At 50.6% G+C, this 20,925-nt stretch overlaps 4 protein-coding genes across 4 annotated transcripts; 3 read left to right on the forward strand and 1 right to left on the reverse strand.

Moving 5' to 3' along the window:
* Positions 1 to 1,896: 1,896 nt before the first annotated feature.
* On the reverse strand, positions 1,897 to 3,414 carry MRS44_013812 (uncharacterized protein; the record flags this gene model as incomplete). The annotated part of the gene is made up of 3 exons (XM_065617254.1): positions 1,897 to 2,332; positions 2,396 to 2,579; positions 2,715 to 3,414. 3 exons carry the CDS (start codon positions 3,412 to 3,414, stop codon positions 1,897 to 1,899), a joined length of 1,320 nt encoding a protein of 439 aa, XP_065473326.1.
* A 5,791-nt stretch (positions 3,415 to 9,205) lies between these two features.
* On the forward strand, positions 9,206 to 12,018 carry MRS44_013813 (uncharacterized protein; the record flags this gene model as incomplete). The annotated part of the gene is made up of 3 exons (XM_065617255.1): positions 9,206 to 9,263; positions 9,320 to 10,609; positions 10,721 to 12,018. 3 exons carry the CDS (start codon positions 9,206 to 9,208, stop codon positions 12,016 to 12,018), a joined length of 2,646 nt encoding a protein of 881 aa, XP_065473327.1.
* Positions 12,019 to 12,514: 496 nt separating this feature from the next.
* Positions 12,515 to 14,923, forward strand: MRS44_013814 (uncharacterized protein; the record flags this gene model as incomplete). Its single annotated transcript, XM_065617256.1, has 1 exon — positions 12,515 to 14,923. One exon carries the CDS (start codon positions 12,515 to 12,517, stop codon positions 14,921 to 14,923), a length of 2,409 nt encoding a protein of 802 aa, XP_065473328.1.
* Positions 14,924 to 15,628: 705 nt separating this feature from the next.
* MRS44_013815 (uncharacterized protein) lies at positions 15,629 to 18,023 on the forward strand (the record flags this gene model as incomplete). The annotated part of the gene is made up of 3 exons (XM_065617257.1): positions 15,629 to 16,856; positions 16,949 to 17,213; positions 17,276 to 18,023. The coding sequence occupies 3 exons, from the start codon at positions 15,629 to 15,631 to the stop codon at positions 18,021 to 18,023; spliced, it is 2,241 nt and encodes a 746-aa protein (XP_065473329.1).
* Positions 18,024 to 20,925: the final 2,902 nt, after the last annotated feature.

Consider the following 20,925-nt stretch of genomic DNA (forward strand, 5'->3'; position numbering starts at 1 on the left):
ATTGTCCCGTTGTGCGCCTCGATGGTCTGTGCACGATGACACAAGCCAATCTCTTAGACTGCGCGAAGGCATCCAACGGGCACCAGACAGGGATCTAGGCCAATCATGGCTAGCATCTGATTTCTCCCACTACGAATGCAATAAGATGAGATCAGGATAACAGCAAAGCGCCAGCAACAACTAATAGTGCTCTAGCAGTGGGGCGAGTACCTGTTGGATGCCTTCGCGCAGTCTAAGAGATCTCCTTGAGTGCGTTAAGGCTACAACCCGTACCGGTTGCGTCATAAAAAACAGCCGGTCAAATCGCATATTGTTGTGCGTTCTTAGTAATATATATCATGTTATGCAATCGAATCGGATTAACCGGTCCGATGCAGTGACAGGTTTGTAGCCTTAACGCACTCAAGGAGATAGGGTGTTGCAAAAGCTATTTACAGTAGATCCAACAAAAGTAGATAAGATTAGATGGCCTTATCAGATAAGGGCGATAGCATTTTAGCTATCGTGATATCACATTTAGCTGAAAAAAAGTGTGATATATATTCACGGTGATATATATCACTTTAGCACTTTAGCACAGTGTGATATCACTTTAGCACATCACAATACGCAAGTCTGGCTGAGATCGTGCGTGATGGGACCATGTGGTGACCAGTGTCACTCTACCAGAGATGATGACATCTGCGAAACTTCGGATTTACAGTTGCACAATGCTACTATATCGGGTTCCTCAGAGAGAGAAAGCACATCGAGCTTCTTGCCTGAGAGAACAAGTGCCCCTCCCAACCCAGATGCACACGAAGCAGTTGAAAACGACGCGGGTAGAATACGAGAAGATGAGAACGCAACCTATCAAGAAGAAGGTATTGGCGATGGATTGTTGCCTGACGTCGAGTCTCAGTCAGAAGACGCTTTGAAACAGACTCCAGCTCTGAGTCGGATGTCTCAGATGCTGAAAGTGAGATGGATATCGACAACACCAGTGTTCCTTCCGAGTCGGATCTCTACTTGGCAAAAGGTTTCTTAGAAAGGAACTGGGGGCATTTATGCGATTGCCATGAAGAAGAAGAAAATGTCAGCGGGGATGCACGGCCTGGGCTCGGTCTAAAGGATATGGCTGACTACTGGCGGAATCTTGCGGTACCAGATGCAATTGGCACTGCGTCACCTCAGGTTCGGACAGACGAAAATGAACAGGTTCAGCCGGATTGGTCCTCGATACTAAGCGGTGGAGACAGTCGCTCAAACTTAAACATCCAGAGGTCTCAAAAAATTGCCCCCAGTATTCAACGTACTTGGGATGTGGACAGCGTCATCTCCTGGGCTTCGTGTTTATCAATTAACCGTGGGCTCTACGTATCGTATCATCCGCCAACTTCAAGGAATTTTGGAAGCAGCATTCATGTTTTTCACCAAGGAACAGCTTTGCATCTTATTCCTCACCTTCGACTGGGCAGCGGACGCCAATCTCCTCAATTTGGCGTATATATTTTCTTTCCCGGAATTTCCCACGTCTGTCGAACGACTACTTACCTTACTACCCGTGGGCCCATCTTAAAAGGGGCCCACTATTCTAGACCCACGAGTAAACCCATCACTGATCCGGGCCGAGATGATTTTTGAGCCATCCATGACGGCCAACCCAACCGCAACTGAAGCCCGAACTCGATTTCCATACTTTATATTATAGATCTGATGGCAAGCGCAAAACCTGTTCCCTCATGAAGGTCCGGAACGGACCATTGGTCCACGCAGCTAGTATACGGAGTGCCTTGACAAGGCTGTAAATCCCCAACAGCGAGCTTGTGTCGCCAATTACAAACATGGAGGTAATAAAGATCTTGGTAGGCGTATCAGTAGCAAGATACAGTCTCCACACGCTCTCGGTTGCTACAATTAAGGGCATCTGCAGCTCAATGGGCCGAGGAAAATCTCCAGCTTTTCCGGGGATTTGGACCCGGGACTGGATGACAATGCTCGCAGGTAACGCATCTGTTCCATCCAGGCGGCGATCCAGATGGATAGCTGTAAGCGACCATCTGAGGGGGTGGCTGACTTTGTCTCTATGTTCACTCCCGCTGGCTTGTATCGAACAGGTCCATAACGCGTCTGGTTGATAGTCTTGCGGGTGATTGGCGCCAGTGCGATCAGACGGCGAATTGCCTCTTCCATGTCATCCAAGATACCACTTTTCTCGGATTCTCTACTCCCTTGGCAAGGTGTCTCATGCGAGTGCGTGTCGAGGTTGATTGAATAGTCGACCAGCTTGCTATCAAATGTATCACCAGCCATATCTTTGGGCACAAGGGAGCTCTCAGGTCGTGCTGTCGTACTAAGTCACGACGTCAGCGTTGAGCTTCACGAGTAAGTGACATGCGGTGTATCAAAGACTTACATGTTGTGGTGCCTCACACCCGGAACCGGTTCCAAAGCGAGATAGAGTACACGACTCGACACGCCATCATTCCATGCTGCTTCCGAGGCTGAGTCCTGCTGGCAGTACTTTGATTCCCTGAGAATCCGCCGTATCTCATCGAGTTCACGCAGCGCCTGAGGTCGGTCGGTGGATTGGCTGTAGTCTATGTTCCATGGTCTCAAGTCGTCTGCGTCCGAACCAAGCAATCGTTCAACATCGTCCTAAAATCGCGCCTGTTAGAGCCTGAAGACACGACACTGCATACCGGCACATAAAAGTGGCGGGCAGGGCTATTGACTTGCCTTGATGCCGGCTGGTATAATGCCGATGCCATCCCTTGCGTCCTTGAGCCCCCTCAGTAACGGAGGGAGTGCGGCTTCACCGTTGTAATCAAAGGGCTTGGCAGCAAGATGAAGATCAGAAACTGACTTGGCCGGGCTTTTGGATCGGCGTGAAGTGTTGGTCGTATTCGTCTTGCCTGTAGTGGTGCTAGCCTCGGAGCGTGTGGGCGACGGAGGGGACGATAACGATGGCAGTTCCGAGCTTGATCCCTCGCGGCGCCAGAGAGATTGAGAGTTTCCCGCGCCTGGCCCAAGACTCGGGACACCTTGGCTATGAAACGGATGTCGGTAGGCAAGGATTTGCCTCGATGATCGTGGTGTATTCTGGTCCTCTTCCTCTTCCTCATCGTCATCCTCGACTGATCCTGTGTCCATGATATTCGACGTTCCTTCTACAGTTTCTGTTGCTTCGATGCTTGCATCGACTCTTTGCGACTGCGTGCGTGCTCGTTTTCTCGATGATGATGTCGTTGGTGTCGTTAGCATGGTAAGGCGGTGCAACCCGAGACGCTGCGGCGATGCCGCCGAGAGAATTGGTTCGAGTTCGAAATCGTCGTCCTCTCGAGGGAGGAGACCGTCAAGCCAGTGTTGAATAGAAATGTGCGTCTCAGATTCCATCAGCATTTGCGCTGATGTTGTTTTGGGACAGCTCGCCATTGTTTATGGATTGTTGTCGATAATAATTAAACCAAAGAGTTGACGAGCGGGGCACAAGGGGCTGAATGCTGTTGGCATGGCAACTAACAATTGGGCAAAACAAAGAGGCTTATGTACCCCGCGAGCCACCATGTAGTAAATAACAGCAGTAGAAACACAATAATGTCCATGATAAGTGCAACAGACAAATATGCGCAACAAAAATCTCAACCTTTAATACAAGAACCGAAATAAAAACGTGACGAAGCATTTAATTAATTACAATCAATCGCTATACTCTTCCCCAGATGTCTTACGGCGCCTTTAACAATCTGACAAGTCCTTACATTACCCTCCTATGACCGGCCTTTCCGCAAGTTCCACGGCGCCTTTCCCTCGGTCGCGCCGATAACCCTCCTTGACCACCACTTACCCGCGATAATTCAACCATCTACCCGCGTATTAACATCTATTTGATCAATTGCATCTCTTCCTTCATCTAGAGTCATCTTCCCTCCTTTGCGTAAGCATGTTTTTTTTTTTTTTTTTTTTTTAGCTCTGCGCCGTTTACTGAGTGCCTCATTCGCCTGTTGAAGGATCCGGATCTCAGACCTGAACAATGCCACCTCATGCATTATTCCCTTTGTTCCCTTGGAAAGTGGCTCAATAGCTTCTAATATAGATGTTAACGTTGTTACCAATCTTCGCGGCCGGCCTCGCGGTCCCGTCAACGGCAAGCAAGATGTTCCAAAGGAGCTGAAAGCGGTGGCCGGAGGGCAGCGAGCCCTAACCGCAACACCAGAAGACACAACGACCCCTACGATGACCCCGATCCCCTCGTCAAGCCGAGCCTTCGAGGCACTCGACCGACTACGAAGCCGAGCGCAAGACGAATCCTCTCACAGTCAGAGGTTGATATCCAAAAAAGACCATCCGATCCGTTACAGTCTGCCGGGCTACTCACAAGAAGATCGACTACACATACAAATGCAACGGGAAGAGGATAGGAGAGTAAGCGAGGCCGTGGAGCCCGTGTGGGAGCTACGGCTATGAGTAACAGGCTGCCCTTATGCATTGAGGCTGCGCTGCTGTGAGCCGGATCATCATCGGTCGGTCCAACGTGCGGACGTGTTCATTTTGACAGAAATACATTTCGTCAGCGATTTGAGCGTAATTGAGCAGGTTGTGTGTTATTTGGCCTTGAAATTGGCTTCTTTCTATGTGTATTTGATGTGATTTTGACGTCTGGGTCATTACATACAAAATTTGAGAAAAAAAGGGAAACGAAATCGAAATCGGGAGAATTTTCCGCGGTCATGGTACGGCTAGCATTCGTGTTGGTACGAAAAACAACACTCTTCCATTTTAGCACCTGTAGCTTCCCCTTTGGTTTCAGCCTGGGTGCTGCCCGAAAGAGCAGTTACGACGAAAGCGGCTGCCCTTCTCGTGGTGTCCGGTGTCAGCAGCTGCAGCAAGGGCGATGCTCGGTGGCTGCGCCTCAAATCATGGTTGTTGCCTGTCGTGAAAAATCTTCGCAACACGCTGGAACCCACCCACAGACCGCGCAGGGCAACCATCACAACGAGTGTCTCACCGGCGGCCAAGTTAACAAGCTGCATGACGATCGCTGTATTGACACAGGGTTCATAGTCAACCGATACAGCTAGTCGGCCCAGGGATGTGGTTAAATGTCTCGAAAATTGCTTTCTGGGGTAGAGAACGTTGTTGTCTCCTCCCTGCGATGAATTTAGGCATGCAGTTGCCAAACCAGTATGTTCCAAGTCTGTGCGGACTCTGGAGTTGTGCTCAAATGCCAGCAAATCAAACGTCCTGGATATGAAGCTTGAAGATCGCTCCTGAAAGCGACAAAGTTTGTGGCAACAAACTCGGCGGCTACATTGTTAGTTGCAAGTGCCGCGTCCAAAAAGGTATGTCGCACTCTACCTAGCCTAACCTGGATCATGTCAAGTAAATAAGCCCGAGGCAGCCAATGCTTGGTCGGACCGTCCCGCAACTCTCTTGGTGCTGGAGGTGTCTGTGACACGCTGATGCTCGCACGCAGTCAGCCAAGACACGGAAACTGGCTAGCATCCTTGCACAGCTAATCACACCAAAATGTGCTGCAACTGGAGGAAATGGTTCACAGACGCGCCACCAACTCGGAAGCCCAATTTCCGATTCGCTACAAGGCTGTTCTGCACTCCTTCCACCCACCACCCAACCTCGAACACACAAGTACCTCAGCCCCTCAGGACTGGAAATGGGGGTGTTCTCAAATTTCAGGGTGCGTCGCGAGGTGACCTACTGGCTACCAATCACCATTGTCACGCCGCAGGGTCCGGGAGGGCATGCTGCATATCTTGTCCATGGAGCGTGCGAACAAAGCAAATACCGCGTGGGACATCAGCGCATGAATTTCAAGAAAGAAACGAATTGCCGATAATGTGGCGCCAGCCACATTTGAACAAGTAATCAAGGGTTTGGTACAAGCAGCAGTCACGAAAGGGCGTTTCGAGTGAGAAGAGCGATGAAGGACCAGTCTCTGCGGTTGCCCTACCTGTTCAACGAGAACATCAGGAACAGATTCTGTTGATGCTATCCTCGTCTATATCGCTGTCAAAATTGGAGCTATCCTCCACGTCTCGTTTCCTGGTACAGTAGCGCAGCCGCATCCATCCTTAGTTGGGGTAAGGCCCACTTTGACGCTCGATGCAGCCTGTTTTGGGGACCCCCACTTCTTTCCTGGAACTGAAGGCTCTTCCATAAGAGACGCAAATTCATCGCCCAGTTCATTCCCTCATTAGATTACCCGTGAACCAACATGCGTTGGAGCTGTAGCCAAGAAGCTCTCGTGCAGTGAGCAGTTGGCGGATGCACTTGGCCCGAACGTGATGGTGTGTTTCTGGCCCTTTTCGTTGGGGCCTCAAAAGGACGCCTAATTCGGTTGACGAAGCGTAGCGCGGCGCGGCACGGCACGGCACGTTCCGCCCTAGGAACAAGTAGCTCTCGACCCTTCCAGTAGCTTGACACGTATCTCTTGAGCGCGTGCTTCGATACGCGATGGCGGTTTCCCATGTAACTTGTCTCTTCGGAGGACTGAAATTCTCTTGTGTACCTTCGGCTGCTCAAGCAATGGCCACGTCACTGCCTCTGTTTGGCGTTCGATTGGCCGGCACAGTTCGCGGGCCAGCTGTTCTGCGTCCGGAATCTGCGAGTTGCCGCGAAGGTAGGCGAGCCGCTCCGCATCCCCTGATCTGCAACTTTACGCCATCCATTCGCTCTCGTCATTCTTCATCGCCCTTTTGTGACGGCTCCTTGCCGCGAAACACTGGATGACTTGTTCAATGTGGCGGGCGCCGTCCTGTCGGCAGTTGGTCTCTGTCTTGCAATTCGTGCAATGCTTTGCTGCCGCCGTATTTCCGACTTGTTAGAATGTTCAGCGAGGATGTACCCTGCCACGTGACAACACTGAATTGCTAGCCAGCAAGTCAAGCTCGGCCACGGACCTGAGGATCCGAGGTACTCCTGGTCACGGAATGGAGAGTATCATCTCCCGCTGCGGCTCATCTTGAGAGCGGCCAATTGCGTCCTCCCGCAGCAACACGCAGTGGAGCTTACCGCGTGCGGATGCGCGAGAATTTTGGCTGGAGGAGGACAGCGCAACCGAGTCAGCGGGCATTGCAGCATGTGCGACCCCGAATGGACATCGCGCCGAAGATCATTGCCTTACTTGTGAGGTGGGCACAAGGGTGTCGCTCGCATTGGGACACAAGTTCATTTTACGCAGCCTGGACGACGGTCATTGGAATCTAAGATCAGATCGGCGCGGAACGGAGCGATCTGCGAGCTCGGTGGGATGATCTACTTTCCCGCGGAAAGAGAAAACTACGCCATTGCATTGTCGGTGCTGGCTGTGATCGAAACCTCCTCTCCAGCCTAATACCGATACGAAAACCCACATATGGCTTGTCTGACCGGCTGCAGCCAAGACGCATGAAAACTGCTGCCTGGCACCCAAGCCTGCACGATGCACTTTGCTGTCGTACTGTATCTGCACATTACCTTGGCCGTCTGAAAGTGCGCATAGACGTTACATTTTGAAGGACGCGAAAGCAATAGTAATGACCAAGAATCCTCTTTGCGTTGTTCAGAACATGCGTCAAAGCGGATTTTAGGTCCGGGAGTTGGCCGTCGCTTCAGTCAGTCATATAGCCGAAGTAGCCGCTGTGTTCTGCTCATGTCGCTTTTATGCCACTCTGGATCAAAGGATGTGATGGCTACCTGTATTGTAAGGTGGGGCTCTGACCACAACAGCGTGTCCGCGATTACTTTGATAAACCGAGAAAAACACTTCTTGGTGCCGCGGAATCCGGTGGGACTTGTCGCCCGAGTCAGCATTTGAAGACACCTGCAGTGCGGGAAATCAGGAGGTAATGAGATGGTGTCTACTGACCGTAAAGCCAAAGCGCAACAGGGATGTAGTCTTCTGTCTTTCATGAGGGTTCTTTTGGTGCGCACATCGGGCGAAGCTGTTCATGGTCATAGAGCTCGTGCATATTCCGTGTGCTATTACTTCATAGGTTGGAATTCGGACTGCAGCTCTGTATCCCAGTCAGCGTTCCCAGCCCTCTGGACATTCCACGTCAGCTGTGGTAACGGTGTCGATGCTGAGGTCACAACTTTTCAGTTGGTGAGATGAAGTACCGAGGTGAGGGGAAGCTCAGGTGGTTTCGAAGCTGAGTCGGATGGATAAATAACGGCCCGAAGAACCAATGAGAACAACGGCGCAATGTGTGGTGATGTTGTCAGTTAGTGCCGGAGGCCCACCGCTAACGACTAGCGCGACCATCAGATCAGGCTGAGCACGGGGTCAAAGGTTACATATTCCCAGGCCATTCGGCACTGCGAACCCTCTCAACTCGGCTCAGTCTTACCCTTTTGTCTCCTAGGCATACGGCTTGGCGAAGTGAGGTCGCAAAGCTTAAAAAGACGGCCTTCAGCTGCGGTCAGCGGCAATAGAAGGAGGCCACAGGGGCCGCGGCAATCAACGAAGGGATGTGAGCAGTGTGATGGAGGGCTTTGTAACTCTCGATATTGTTGGGACTTCTATCACAGGCTAATTTAGGTGGGAAATATGTACCTTACATTCCGTGACGTCTGATTGGCCTGACACCCCAGTCGTGACCGCCACGCAGGTTTCGCACGTAAGACGGGTGCAGAATCACACCGAACTGACAGACGAGTGGAAATTCTCATTCTTGACAGGTGCAGCGATAAATGTCAGCGGCGCAAAATCGAAAGAATGTACCTTATACGGAGTACATCTCTGCAACTAAGTGGACGGGGTAGAGAGGCAGTGCGTAACCCTATTAGGAAAGTCGATTATAGGGATCTGCCGACGGACCTCCTAATCTGGGATTAGCAAGCGAAATCTTGGAGGGTCTTCACGTCAGATGGAGGAACATTTCGACCAAGGGGTCTCTACAAATGGTAAAGGGTGCCTCAGGGCCTGCAGTTTAGCCCAGTTAAGGCTAAAATCCATACTATATTAAGTAAGGCGAAGTCGGCTCTAGGAACTTGTTGCTCGACCAGAGGTACTACTTAGTGGGTACTCCGCTCTTAGTTCCTTGTTCTGATTGGCCATCCATCCTGCTACCTGGGATCTGTAGTGATAAAATGCTTTCAGTTGCTTGCCCACTCGAACCCTCGCAACCGAAATGGTCTCCTGTCCCATTCCAACAGTTGTTTGGAAAAGCCCACACCTTGCACACCGCACTGGACTTTTGGTCAAGTTTCAGCTTTGCTTTTCGGGATGGCTGGCATTACTATTGGAGAAGTCTCTGCAATGATCAACGCAGCCATTGTCTTGGGTATGATTCGTGTGCAATGTGGATGGATCAGCACTGACAATGCACTTCAAGTTCAGTTGACTTTCCCTCTCGCCATAGTGCTCGCAATGGTTGGCTTGCTGGAAAACCAGGAAACCGCAGCCACATGGTGCACACTGATCCCCTAGTAACCTTTCACCACCAAATTGCTGATAGACGTCCCAGGACTGCGGTTGCACGCTTGATTCAAGGCTCATTCTGGCCCTCAATACTCCGTTCGGATTATTCCCTAAACCACGGGGTTCGAAAACGGGTTTCGGTCTTATCCTGGACAACTACAGTTGGCTCCATTCTCCTCGTTGTAGTCGGGGTATCGACTCCCTTGGGACTATCGGAACAGCTGCAGCTGGCCGGGGAGGAGGTAGTTTCATGGACTTATGCGCCAGATTTTGGACCGATAGGCTCGGGAACACCTTTCAGAACTACCTACGAGTATTCGCGGCTGTGTGGCCTTACCACTCCCTTTAACTGCCCGGGGGTTGACGGCGGATATCAAACCTGGTACAACGAATCCAGTGGATGGTTTCGCACCGATACCACATTTAATAAGAGCAGAAATATTGTCGATTTGAGGATACCTCAGAATGTGACTGAAGCGTTCACAAGCGCCACAAGGAACACCACAGTCTCCAGCATATTCGATATCCAGTATCGATCTTACAAGCATGACACAACTGCCTACACCTCAACCGAATACCCATTACAGAACAACTCGCTATATACTATCGGCTCTATGCGCACGCTTCAGTCGCTGATCTTGAACGACAAGATTGAGCTTGTACAGGGTTTAGTGGTTAACACCATCAACGGCGGTGTGGGCTTTCGCAATCATACCATCCCTGAACAAATTGAATTCGGTTCGTCATGGCAAGAGGATCTCCTCTGGATCGAACCCGTCACGGAATGCGTGGACACAAACCTCATAATTGAGTTTGACAACATTTTATCTGAGACTGATAACCCGCACGAAGCACAGTCTTTTCTCGTTGACAATGGCGGTTTCGTCAATCTTTCACCCGACTTTCCTTCCATTCATGAAAACACCACGGAGAACGATCCGCAGCTACGTGCATCGGCGTACCGCGCCGCTGCCTTTAATAACGCATTCGCAGCAGCTTTCTACAACTTGACGGTAGGAAGGAAGGACCATGGCAAAGCGCATTTAGGCGCAAGATACAATCTGACTGGCAGTGGAGCACCCCACTCCCAGTATCTTCCCAACATTTTTGAAATCAGCATAGGTCCCTTGAGTGGGTCTTATCTACCGCTGCCAGATACCATGTACAACGGGACAGGGGATATAACCAGCGAGAATTGGACGACTGTAGGTAAGTCATTCTCTCGAGTTCTTTAAACCCATCCCGCCCGGGGTTGTTAACTGTAGCCTTTCAACCTTTTCCTGCTTCCGACCACAAAAGCTGTTCTCTGACTAATCCCAGATGTCGGGACACGTCGCTACGGTGGCTTGGACGTTGTAAATATGTCGACAGTTGGAATCCAGGTCGGCATGATTATGGGAGCACCTCATCTGACGGACGGCTCGGATTCCTTAATCCTCGAGCCTAAGACGAAGTGGACTCAGAATATGATAGCCTGTGCATCAGCCGCTCGCGCTTCCATCAAGACGGTGAAATTTACGGCCAACGGCACTAGCCTCGAAAACGTTCGTGTCGTTCAGGTTTTAGATAAAATCTTTCCCGACGAAGCCAGCATGCCTCTATGGGCAATAGAGAGAACAAATCTCACCATCAAAACGTATTCGCCTCTTTGGGGTCTGGTCGATGACAGATACGAGAGTTCAGAAGCATTCCTAACGACGCGAAAACGGAGCCTATGGCTTCCCGCTGGTCGGGGCTTCCAGGCACAGCACGCCGGACTGGAGATGTCCATCTTCGATTCAACCCCCGCCGATGCACATATGATGGCACTTTCAGCCGCATACGATGTGGGGAATTCTGTCTCGCCAGGTCTGGGTCAAATGGATTACACTGCTGTGGACAATTTCGGCTTGTATGTCCGCTGGAGGGACCTTTCTCGATCGTCAGAAACCGCAAGAACACTGATCAATCTCATCTGGACGGATATCATGGCAAACCTTGTTTTGGGGACAAAGCCAGGCCCTTTTTCGTCAGAGAAAATGCTTGACAATCCGTCGTATGATAGAGTGGCTCAATTGTGGAAGCGACACGTTGTCTATGACCTGCGTTACGCAATTCCGGCCATAGTCTTGCTTGCACTCTGGTTAAGTATCCTGTTGGGATCCACGCTACTCATCCTCTTGTCGCGAGTTTCGTTTTCCGCGCTTACCCAATTGGCGAACCAGCTGGCGCCTGGTAGGATCGCGGTCAACTTTCTCAACAGCGAGGCTTGCCGCTCAGATGCACCGACAAAGGAATGGGGAACGAGAGCAGGATCTTTAATCATCGGCTTCGAACGAGACGGAAATCAACAACGAAACGACAGTAGTGTGGTAGCGGCTTCACAGAATGCAGGATCTAAGAACACCAGAGACTTGGACAGAGCGGATGATTTGAAAATGGTGACCGTCGCCGGTACTAGTGGCGATCGAGCCTCCGTACCGGTCTCTTCCATCTTGACGTTAAGAGGGGCGGCGTCATCTGGCGCATCTCTAACGTCGAAGAGAAAACCCGGCCCAGAATCATCCTCCCTCTTACAAGTGACCGCACCATCTAAGCCGGAACCAGGTACCGAGGGCCAATCTCGAAATCTGATATGAAGAGTTCTCAAAGGGGTGGCCATTGCAATGGTTTCTATTGGGGTTCACGTTTGGGAGAAAACGGATAGAGGGGGTAGTTTTATTGGGGTTGCCTCACGTGACGACCACACTGCAGAATAGGCTTCCCGGCTTCGGGGGGCTTACTGAGGGGTCAGAAGGCGCGGAAGGAAGAAACTTCGTCTCTACGTTCCTCAGGCAGAGGAGAGGCAAACCGGTCGCGGTTTGCGCAAATGAGCCTTGAGGAACGGAGCTTGATATCGGAGATGAATTCACTAGCAGGTTGGGAAGGAAGCTAAAGGAAGCTCTTGATTTCTAACTAATGTGTGGGGAAGGGGGCCCCATAGGGACACGGGGACCCGTGGCTCCAAAATTTCACGGGTACCCGTGGGCATTATCTAAGCGTGGATGCGCTAACGCGAACACGTCGCGTGCCTGCTTCAAACTTCTCTCCGGTCCCTACGCTTCTTTTAGATATCCATCTGTTGCATGGTGGAAAATGGGGTCAAGGGGAACGGCTGCTCGTTTTCCAGATGACTGTCTCCCTCCTGAATGCGAGTATACATCCCGAGATGCCTTATTTAAGGCGATTAATAGCTGGGCAGCACCACGGGGCTATGCCTTCGTTACTGGAAGGTCTCACAAAGAGAAGTCCGGGAGGCTTACAGTCACATTCACTTGCGATCGAGCCTGCCGCCCTCCAGATGTATCGAAAGAACGACGACGGAAGACAAGCACCCGAGGCACAAGCTGCCAGTTTTCTGTGCTTGCAAAGCAGAGCCTTGATAAGGCCACATGGACTTTAAGGCACCGTCCAGATAGCCGATTCGCCATTCACAATCATGAGCCAACCTGGCACCAGTCTGCTCACCCAAATCATCGCACACTATCCGACACGGACAGATCAACAATCAGCAACCTCACAAACGCCGGGATAGCGCCAAAGGATATCAGGACTTATATCCGCCAGAACTCAAACACCATTGCAACCCAGCAAGATATCTACAATCGCATCGCGGATAGCAAGCGAGAGCTGTGTGAGGGTCAAAGTACTATACACGCCTTTGCAAATCAGCTAGATAAGGAAGGGTTCTGGAACCGGATGCAGCTTGATTCACATGACCGGGTTACAGCAGTATTGTTCGCTCACCCAGAGTCATTGGCATACCTCAAAGCTTACCCAGACCTGCTCTTCTTGGATTGCACATACAAGACGAATAAATATGGAATGCCGCTCCTCGATATCATCGGGGTGGATGCCTGCCAGCGATCCTTCTGTATCGCCTTTGCATTCTTGAGTGGCGAGAGCGAGGAGGATTATACCTGGGCTTTAGACCGGCTTCGATCAATGTACCAGCTTTGCGGTGCAGCCCTCCCGTCTATCATCCTCACGGATCGGTGCCTCGCTTGTATGAATGCTGTCGCTCGCTGCTTTCCAAGTGCAATCTCGCTTTTATGCCTCTGGCATGCTAACAAGGCAGTCCTCCGCTACTGCCAGCCAACCTTTACACGCCATGACCAGGGGCCAGAGGCTCGCCGAGAGAGTCTCAACGATTGGAACGAGTTTTTCAATTGCTGGCATTCGATTGTAAGATCAACGGACGAGGAAACCTTCGATCGGCGCGTCAAGGGGTTTGAAGAGCGCTACCTGCCCCAATATCTTGAAGAAGTTGGTTATATCAAGACCAACTGGCTTGATCTCTACAAGGAAAAGCTCGTCAAGGCTTGGGTGGACCGATACCCCCATTTTGGTAACGTAGTTACCTCGCGGGTCGAAGGTATCCACGCGCTCCTGAAGAGCCACCTGAAGAAGTCTACATTAGACCTTTTCGAGGCTTGGAGGGCCGTGAAGCATGCATTGCTCAATCAACTAGCTGAGCTACGATATAACCAAGCCAAGCAGCAATCGCGTGTGCCGATTGAGCTCTCTGGGGTTCTCTATAATGCCGTACATGGCTGGGTATCTCATGAGGCTTTACGCAAGGTCGAAGAGCAGCGGAAACTGCTCTTGAAAGAAGACCTGCCAGCTTGTACCGGCGCATTCTCTCGATCTCACGGTCTCCCTTGTGCCCATATGCTCAAGGCGCTACAAGAGCAGGATCAGCCCCTTTGTCTGGAGCACTTCCATAGACACTGGCATCTTAGTCGCCCTGGGAGTCCTCAGCTGCTGCTTGAGCCTCGTCAGTACATTGATCGAGTAGCTGATAACTCAGCTAAGCCACAGTCGAGCATTCGGCGGGAGGCTAGTGCATTCGAGGCAGTCGAGGCAGCTACACAACCCAGGGCGCAGCCTACATGCAGCAGATGCCACGCAATAGGCCATAAAATGAGCTCAAAGTCATGCCCTCTACGGCACGTGGAGATTTCACAACGGTCAGCAACAGAAACGTTGGCAGCCATAGCTGTTCCGCCAACAGCAGCTGGTACTTCGACAATGGTGTTGTTGCCAGCGACAACGAAGGGACAGACAGCAGTAGAATCATCGGTGGAAGCGGTAGCGGTAGCACCGGTACTGCGGTACGATGACCCACGAGCTATCTACCAGAGATATACTGCAGCAAGAGAAGATTGGTACAAGGCGCAGCCGCCCGGCAGTACCAGGACTGACCAGCAGTATCGGAAGGCGATGGGTCTGCCTTTGCAGTATAGTAAAGCCGACTACAACTGGTGCCTCGACTGGAAGCAAATGACTAGGCGCTGTGAGACGCCAACAGGCTCTAGGGAATGGACTAAAGAAGAGATGATGGCCTATCTTGACTGGGACAAGTCAGAGAACGACCGTCTTGATGTCAAAGTAGCCGATGAGATAATAGTAGCACCTTTTTCGAGTAGACGAGGGCCAGGGGAGATATGGAGAGCATGTGAGAAAGATAGTGAGGAGCAACAGGCATTGTATCCAGCCCTATAGTCGTAGTAGCAGGAGTAGTTAGTAGTAGTAGCAGTAGAATTTATTACGCCCGGGAGAACGTCCTCACAGGGCCACTTAACACACCAATCCGGCTGCGATCCCTCCTCATTGGTTAACCCGATCTGCACAAGCCTATGTCCATATCTCGTTGTAGTTGTCGCAGTGTTAGCGATCCACGCTTAGATAATGCCCACGGGTACCCGTGAAATTTTGGAGCCACGGGTACCCGTGTCCCTATGGGGCCCCGTGGGGAAGGAGGGTCTTTATCTAGACAACATGAATAAACCACTTAAGGCCCCTTCCTATCTCTGCCTCCCGCAATCCATTTCTCTCAGCATTTATTTATTTCTGTTCCATGACATGACATACGCTTAGCCCAACGCGGAGCCAGAGCAGACCATTATCAACAATGACTATGTTCTTTAGTCATTAAACTCCGAGAAAGGGCCAACGTACATAAGCGAGCGGCGCAGACAAGCGAGCGACGCAGTTAAAATTTCTTAGTACCCGTTGGCTCATGTGGGGCTAGGGCCCCAGGCGATCCAACCTAGCAAGCTAGGTTGGTCACAAAATGGCGGGACAGCCACAAAACCTCGGGACAGCCCCTCACTATGACACGTCCGAATTTACCTGCATTTCCCACCCAAAAACGCCAAAAAAGAGACACAAGACGGTGTAATCAGTGCATCCGCGTCTATCTTCATTATGAGTGCCGCAAATAACGTCAAGGCCGCGAGGGCTGTGATCGCATCACGTGCTAGATTCGCCAACCGGCCGCGTCGCGCTGCTTGCTCTGGCATCACAAAGCCACTCTCTGTCAGGGCTGCAACGACCAAATACGAGGCTTCTTCTTCTTCTGCAGTCGATCGTCTCATCAAGCAGCTTGAGAACCCTGATTCCGTGACGCCTCCGGGCCGCCCGCGCCTCCTTACGGATGAAGAAGAGGATGCCATCGTCGCCTTCGTCACCTGGATGGAAAGGGCCGGCTTTCCTGCCTCGAAGGGCGAGATTGAAGACGCTGCCAACACCCTTCGCCGCCGTAGGGACCCAGAAGCGAAGCCTGTCAGCAAGATGTGGTACCCACGCTTCCGTGAGGATCATCCGGAACTCCAGAAGACCCTCCTGAAGGCCGTCGATAAGTCTCGTGAGTCTTGGGAAGCAGGCGGCGTCACCGACCTAAAGGAGTGGTTCAAACGACTTACTGAGGCCATCAGGAACTTCAACATCGGCGCCTCTGAATGTTGGAATGCAGACCAGGCCGGGATCCGAGTCGGCTGCTTGCGTGAGCGGATACAGTGCCTCGTCGTCCGCACGAAGAAGAAGACTCGCGCCCAAGTGCTCGACCCGTCGAACCGCGAGACCTGCACCCTTATCGGTACAGGCAACGCTGTGGGCGACACGGTCCCCCCATGGGTCATCTTCAAGGCATTCCCTACACTAGAATACGCCTATGTAGAGGCCGATCCGCAGATGCGCTTTGCAAAGTCAGAGACTGCCTTCTCTAACGGCGAGATTACCTTCGAGTGGGCGCAGGCCTTCAACCGGCATAGCTGGGAGAAGTCTGCTACGGTGCAGAGTCGTGGGTTGCCTTTTGAAGAGTGGTTTGGCTGCGATGAATTCCTTCGTGATCCCATAAGGCAATACGTTCAATATGATATTCCTCCTCTTTCTCATACTCCAGGTGAAGAGATCTGGCGACTTCTTATCCTCGACGGATTCACTGGACACGGTCTCTTTGCCTTCCGCGAGTATTGCCTTAAGTTCCAGATCATCGTGATTCCTTTGCCTTCACACTCAACGCATTTCCTTCAGCCGATGGATATAGGAGTCTTCCAGCCGATGAAGAACGCACATCAGAAGATTCTCCGCCGAGCGTTACGCAAAGGTAGCATCACTTTCTCGCGCCTTGACTTCGTCAAAGGACTGCAGGCAAGTTAGTGAATATCTCATAAGAAGACCTACTAATCGATGCGTGACTTTAGGAGATCATCGATAAGGGATTCACCAGAAAGAATATTATATCAGGCTTCGAGAAATCCGGCATCTTTCCCCCCAACGCCGAGCCTGCGGTGACCTTCCTCCTTAAGCAGCAGATGAAGGCAAAGAAAGCAGTCAACCCTGCCTTCTCTTCCCTTTTGCCGTCAGAAACACGCTTCCAACGCGCCTCTGATACCGCAAAACGCGTCACAGAGGAGTATCGCGATATCTTCTCCTCGCCGACGCGTGCAGGGCTGCGAGAAGTCCGCAAAGTCGTCACAGAGGCCGTTCTTCTCGAGGAGACAGTAACTATGTATGTGGATGACCGGCGAAGCCGTATTGAGAAGAGATATAACGAGATGAAGAGGGGAAAAGGGCGAAGCCCGTTGGCGACTTCAGTCACAGCGTTAGTCTTCAGGACCTTCGTGACCAGCAAGCAGAAGTCATCACCGCAGAGCGTGAGAAGGAGCAACGGCGGCAGATTCGCTCTATCCGGTCTATACTCCTTAGGGAGATCGAGAAGCTTAAGGAAGAGTGGCGAGAGAATAAGGAAGTCGTCGTCGACGGTGTGAAGAAGAAGTTACAGTTTAAGAAGTGGCTTGAGCACACAGGAAAGGATAAAGACTATCTATCTATGGATACACAACGCTCTGAGATGACTCAACTCCTCAATGAAAAGACTGATGGGTTCATGATAGATACACAGTTGCCGCAGGAAGTCAGAGTCTCGATCCTTGAAGCAAGTCACGCCGCGAAGCCCCTCAGCGCGATGGACTGGACCGCCCTCCCCGGCAGCGACGATACGGTCACCTTCAACCTCGAGCCGCCGCGGCACGCCCATGACGAAGAAGAAGATGAAGAAGAAGAAGAAGAAGAAGACCTTCCCTTGATCGAGGTTGTTCCTCTTCACGAAGGGCGAGCAACCCCCCGTTGGCAGCGATCTTCGCCGCCGATGACCCCCTCGTACAAGTCATCACCCCCGCCGGAAGAGGCTTCAACGCCGTGCCCTTCACGACTTCAACCGCACACATCAACGATAGATCAGATGCTTCAGATCATCAGGAAGGAAAGAGAGGTTCAAGAAGCCAGTTTGCCGCATTCAATGGACGTTGATACGCCTTAAATAGGCGAGGAACTGTCCCTCAAGGCGGCGAGGCCTAGGTGCCAATACAACGGCTTCTATAGCTCAATCTTGGTCTTCAGAAATGTCATTCTCTTAGGCATCGCGAAAGGCATCACTTTCTCTTCCGATCCTGCCTCACAAATCATCTTGGACGCCTTGTGAACATCAAAATATCGGAAAGGGGGCAAATCACGGCTAAAATCGGGCATCGTCGATGTCCCGAGGTTTTGTGGCTGTCCCGCCATTTTGTGACCAACCTAGCTTGCGAGGTTGGATCGCCTGGGGCCCTAGCCCCACATGAGCCAACGGGTATTTACACTTTAAGCTTAAAAAATTCTTAAAAATTAAAGTTAAGCTTAAAATAGCTATAAATTAGTAAGTAAGACTATTAATAACGTACATGATAAGCGAGTGCACCGGACAAGTGAGTGCACCAGCATACTGTATAACCTAAAATCACAAAATCCTAAGTCTCTAAAAATAGCTATAAAATAGCTATGAAGTTAAAAAGAGCATTTCTATAAATATAACTCTATATAATATCTAAAAATATTTTTTAAATATTTTTTAAAAAATTCGTTTATATAGAAATAGCTATATATACAGTGCTAATATGAGTTTTTCTAAACTAGCTTACTAAGGGATTTTTAAAAAACTTATAAAAAATAATAAATACTTTTCTCATTTTATATAATCAAAATCTAAAATTGTAGCTTTTTAAGGTTTTTCCTTAATTTTAGAGAATTTTTTAAAGAGATTAAAAATTAAGGTGTAAATCCTAAGAACTTTCAAAGTGGTGCACTCACTTGTCCGGTGCACTCGCTTATCATGTACGTTATATTATTAGCTTAAAAATAATTTTTTTTTAAATTTTTTAAAAAAAATCTTTATTAAGTTATTAGATAAATTTCTATTTGTACTGTTTTTTTTTAAGTTTTTTATTTTTTAAAAAGTAATATCATTTTTTAAAAGGCAATTGATAGGGACGCATCATGAATTGATAGGGGCGCATCCGCCTTAGGGACGCGCCAGCTTTTATAACATCTAATTGGGCCAAATTTTCCAGACCCATAAATACTTCCCCGTGAAGGCGGTGAAGCCAGCTCTCTTAACAAGCCTAGTTCTTCCCAGCCCAGAAGCAACTACGTCGGGCCAATCCTCCTAGAACAGGTCGCGTTCAGGTGCCAACTCAGTATTATTTACGATACAGAATCGGAGCGATTCCATTAAGAGTAGCTACCTACGAAGCCCTTGCGATCTATGGGGCCGTGGAGCGGTCGTAAAGGTCTGTGGATAAGATGCGAAGAGGTTTGCGATTGTATCTCCGTCGCCGACTCCGTAGTATTGGCCGATACTTATTCCGTTGCTGCTCGCTGAACGAGGTCTATTCGCGAGAAATGGTGGGCTGAAACTGGCTTGTCGACTCTGCCGCTGTCGTTTTCAGGTACGCGATTCGCAGCTAGGACCGGGGCTTCGAGTTCGACGTCTTGAATTACTCTCTGAGCTAAAAGGTGACTCGGACTGGAGCATGACGAAAGACCTAGTGGTTAAAGGCTGAGAGACTCATGGTGGATCATCCGCTCATTTAGGTAGATTGAGAGCCAAGCTCGAGGTACTTCGGGAGCGTCGGCAGAATTCTGCCTGTACTAACAGAAAAGTGGCTGACGAATCAGAGGCTACAAACCTGGCGCGTCCCTAAGGTGGATGCGCCCCTATCAATTCGTGATGCGTCCCTATTGTGACGGTCAAGGTTCCCAACGTAGTAAACCGTAACCCAATTGGTTTATGTTGGCAGTTGTGACGGGGCGTCGTACTGAGCGTAGGGTGGCGAATCACGTCTGATAATATCAAGAAGTATTCTTGAGTAATCAAATTGTATTGAAAGCTGAGGTAGCGAGAGCAGCGCTCGCAATAGTCCAGACCATTTGGACTATTAGTCCAAACTGCAATCCAAGATCAATAATCAATCCACGACGGGCGTTCGTGGATTGACGACTAGGATGATGCGTCCCTTGAAACGAGCCGTGTTGATCTGGATCGCACCAGTAAATTGATCAGAAATATCCAAAACAAAATGGTTGGCACAGCAACAATCATGGGTACCCTGGTTTTGTAACACCATGCCAACAACCTAGCGTACTTAGCGTCCACACCGGGCGTCCGTATTCCCTGCCCTGATCTGCAGTCTGGACTAATAGTCCAAATGGTCTGGACTATTGCGAGCGCTGAGCGAGAGTGTCTGTCTAAGGGATGTTGTGTGGTTTTTTATAGGCAGGGTCTGGGGAGCATCTCACGATGCCCATCGTGAGATAGTGTTACATTCTCACTTGTCCGGAGTGAGAAAATGGGTCCCGCTCACTCGCACCGAGTGAGCGGAATACGTTGATCCGTGCCGTGTGGCGACACGCATTCGATCGCGGCATGGGCCGTGACAACAGTATAGGTGCGTCGCTCGCTTGTCTGCGCCGCTCGCTTATCATATACGTTATATAAGATAAGGGACCTTGGTTGTGTTTCTGAAGATCTACTACCAAATTGCCCCCTGGATTACCTCTAATCTCCCCCTCGATCCGAGCCAGCACCCGCCGTATCTCGACAGGCCACGCGTGACCCGGGGTAGTCCCTGCTCTTTGATCTTGATGATGATATGTAACACATCCGTCACCACCGTAGACGTGTCTTTGTCGTCCAGGGCAGAGTGATGACCGGGCAACAGCTTGCCTTGCTCGATCCCCACACCTGGGCCCCATCGCTCAAAACGGGCTCTGGCAACCTTGAACCGAGTGTCTAAAACATGCGAGTCAGTGCCGAATGTCTGACAAGATTGTACCTTGTTGACTGCCTCCAGACAGGTGGTGAAGAGCCCGGCGAGCCCGGCGAGCCCGGCGATCCCGGCGATCCC

This window comes from Fusarium solani (assembly GCF_023522795.1).
Source record: "Fusarium solani strain SB1 chromosome Unknown bctg00000009, whole genome shotgun sequence".
NCBI classification, from domain to species: Eukaryota; Fungi; Ascomycota; class Sordariomycetes; order Hypocreales; family Nectriaceae; genus Fusarium; species Fusarium solani.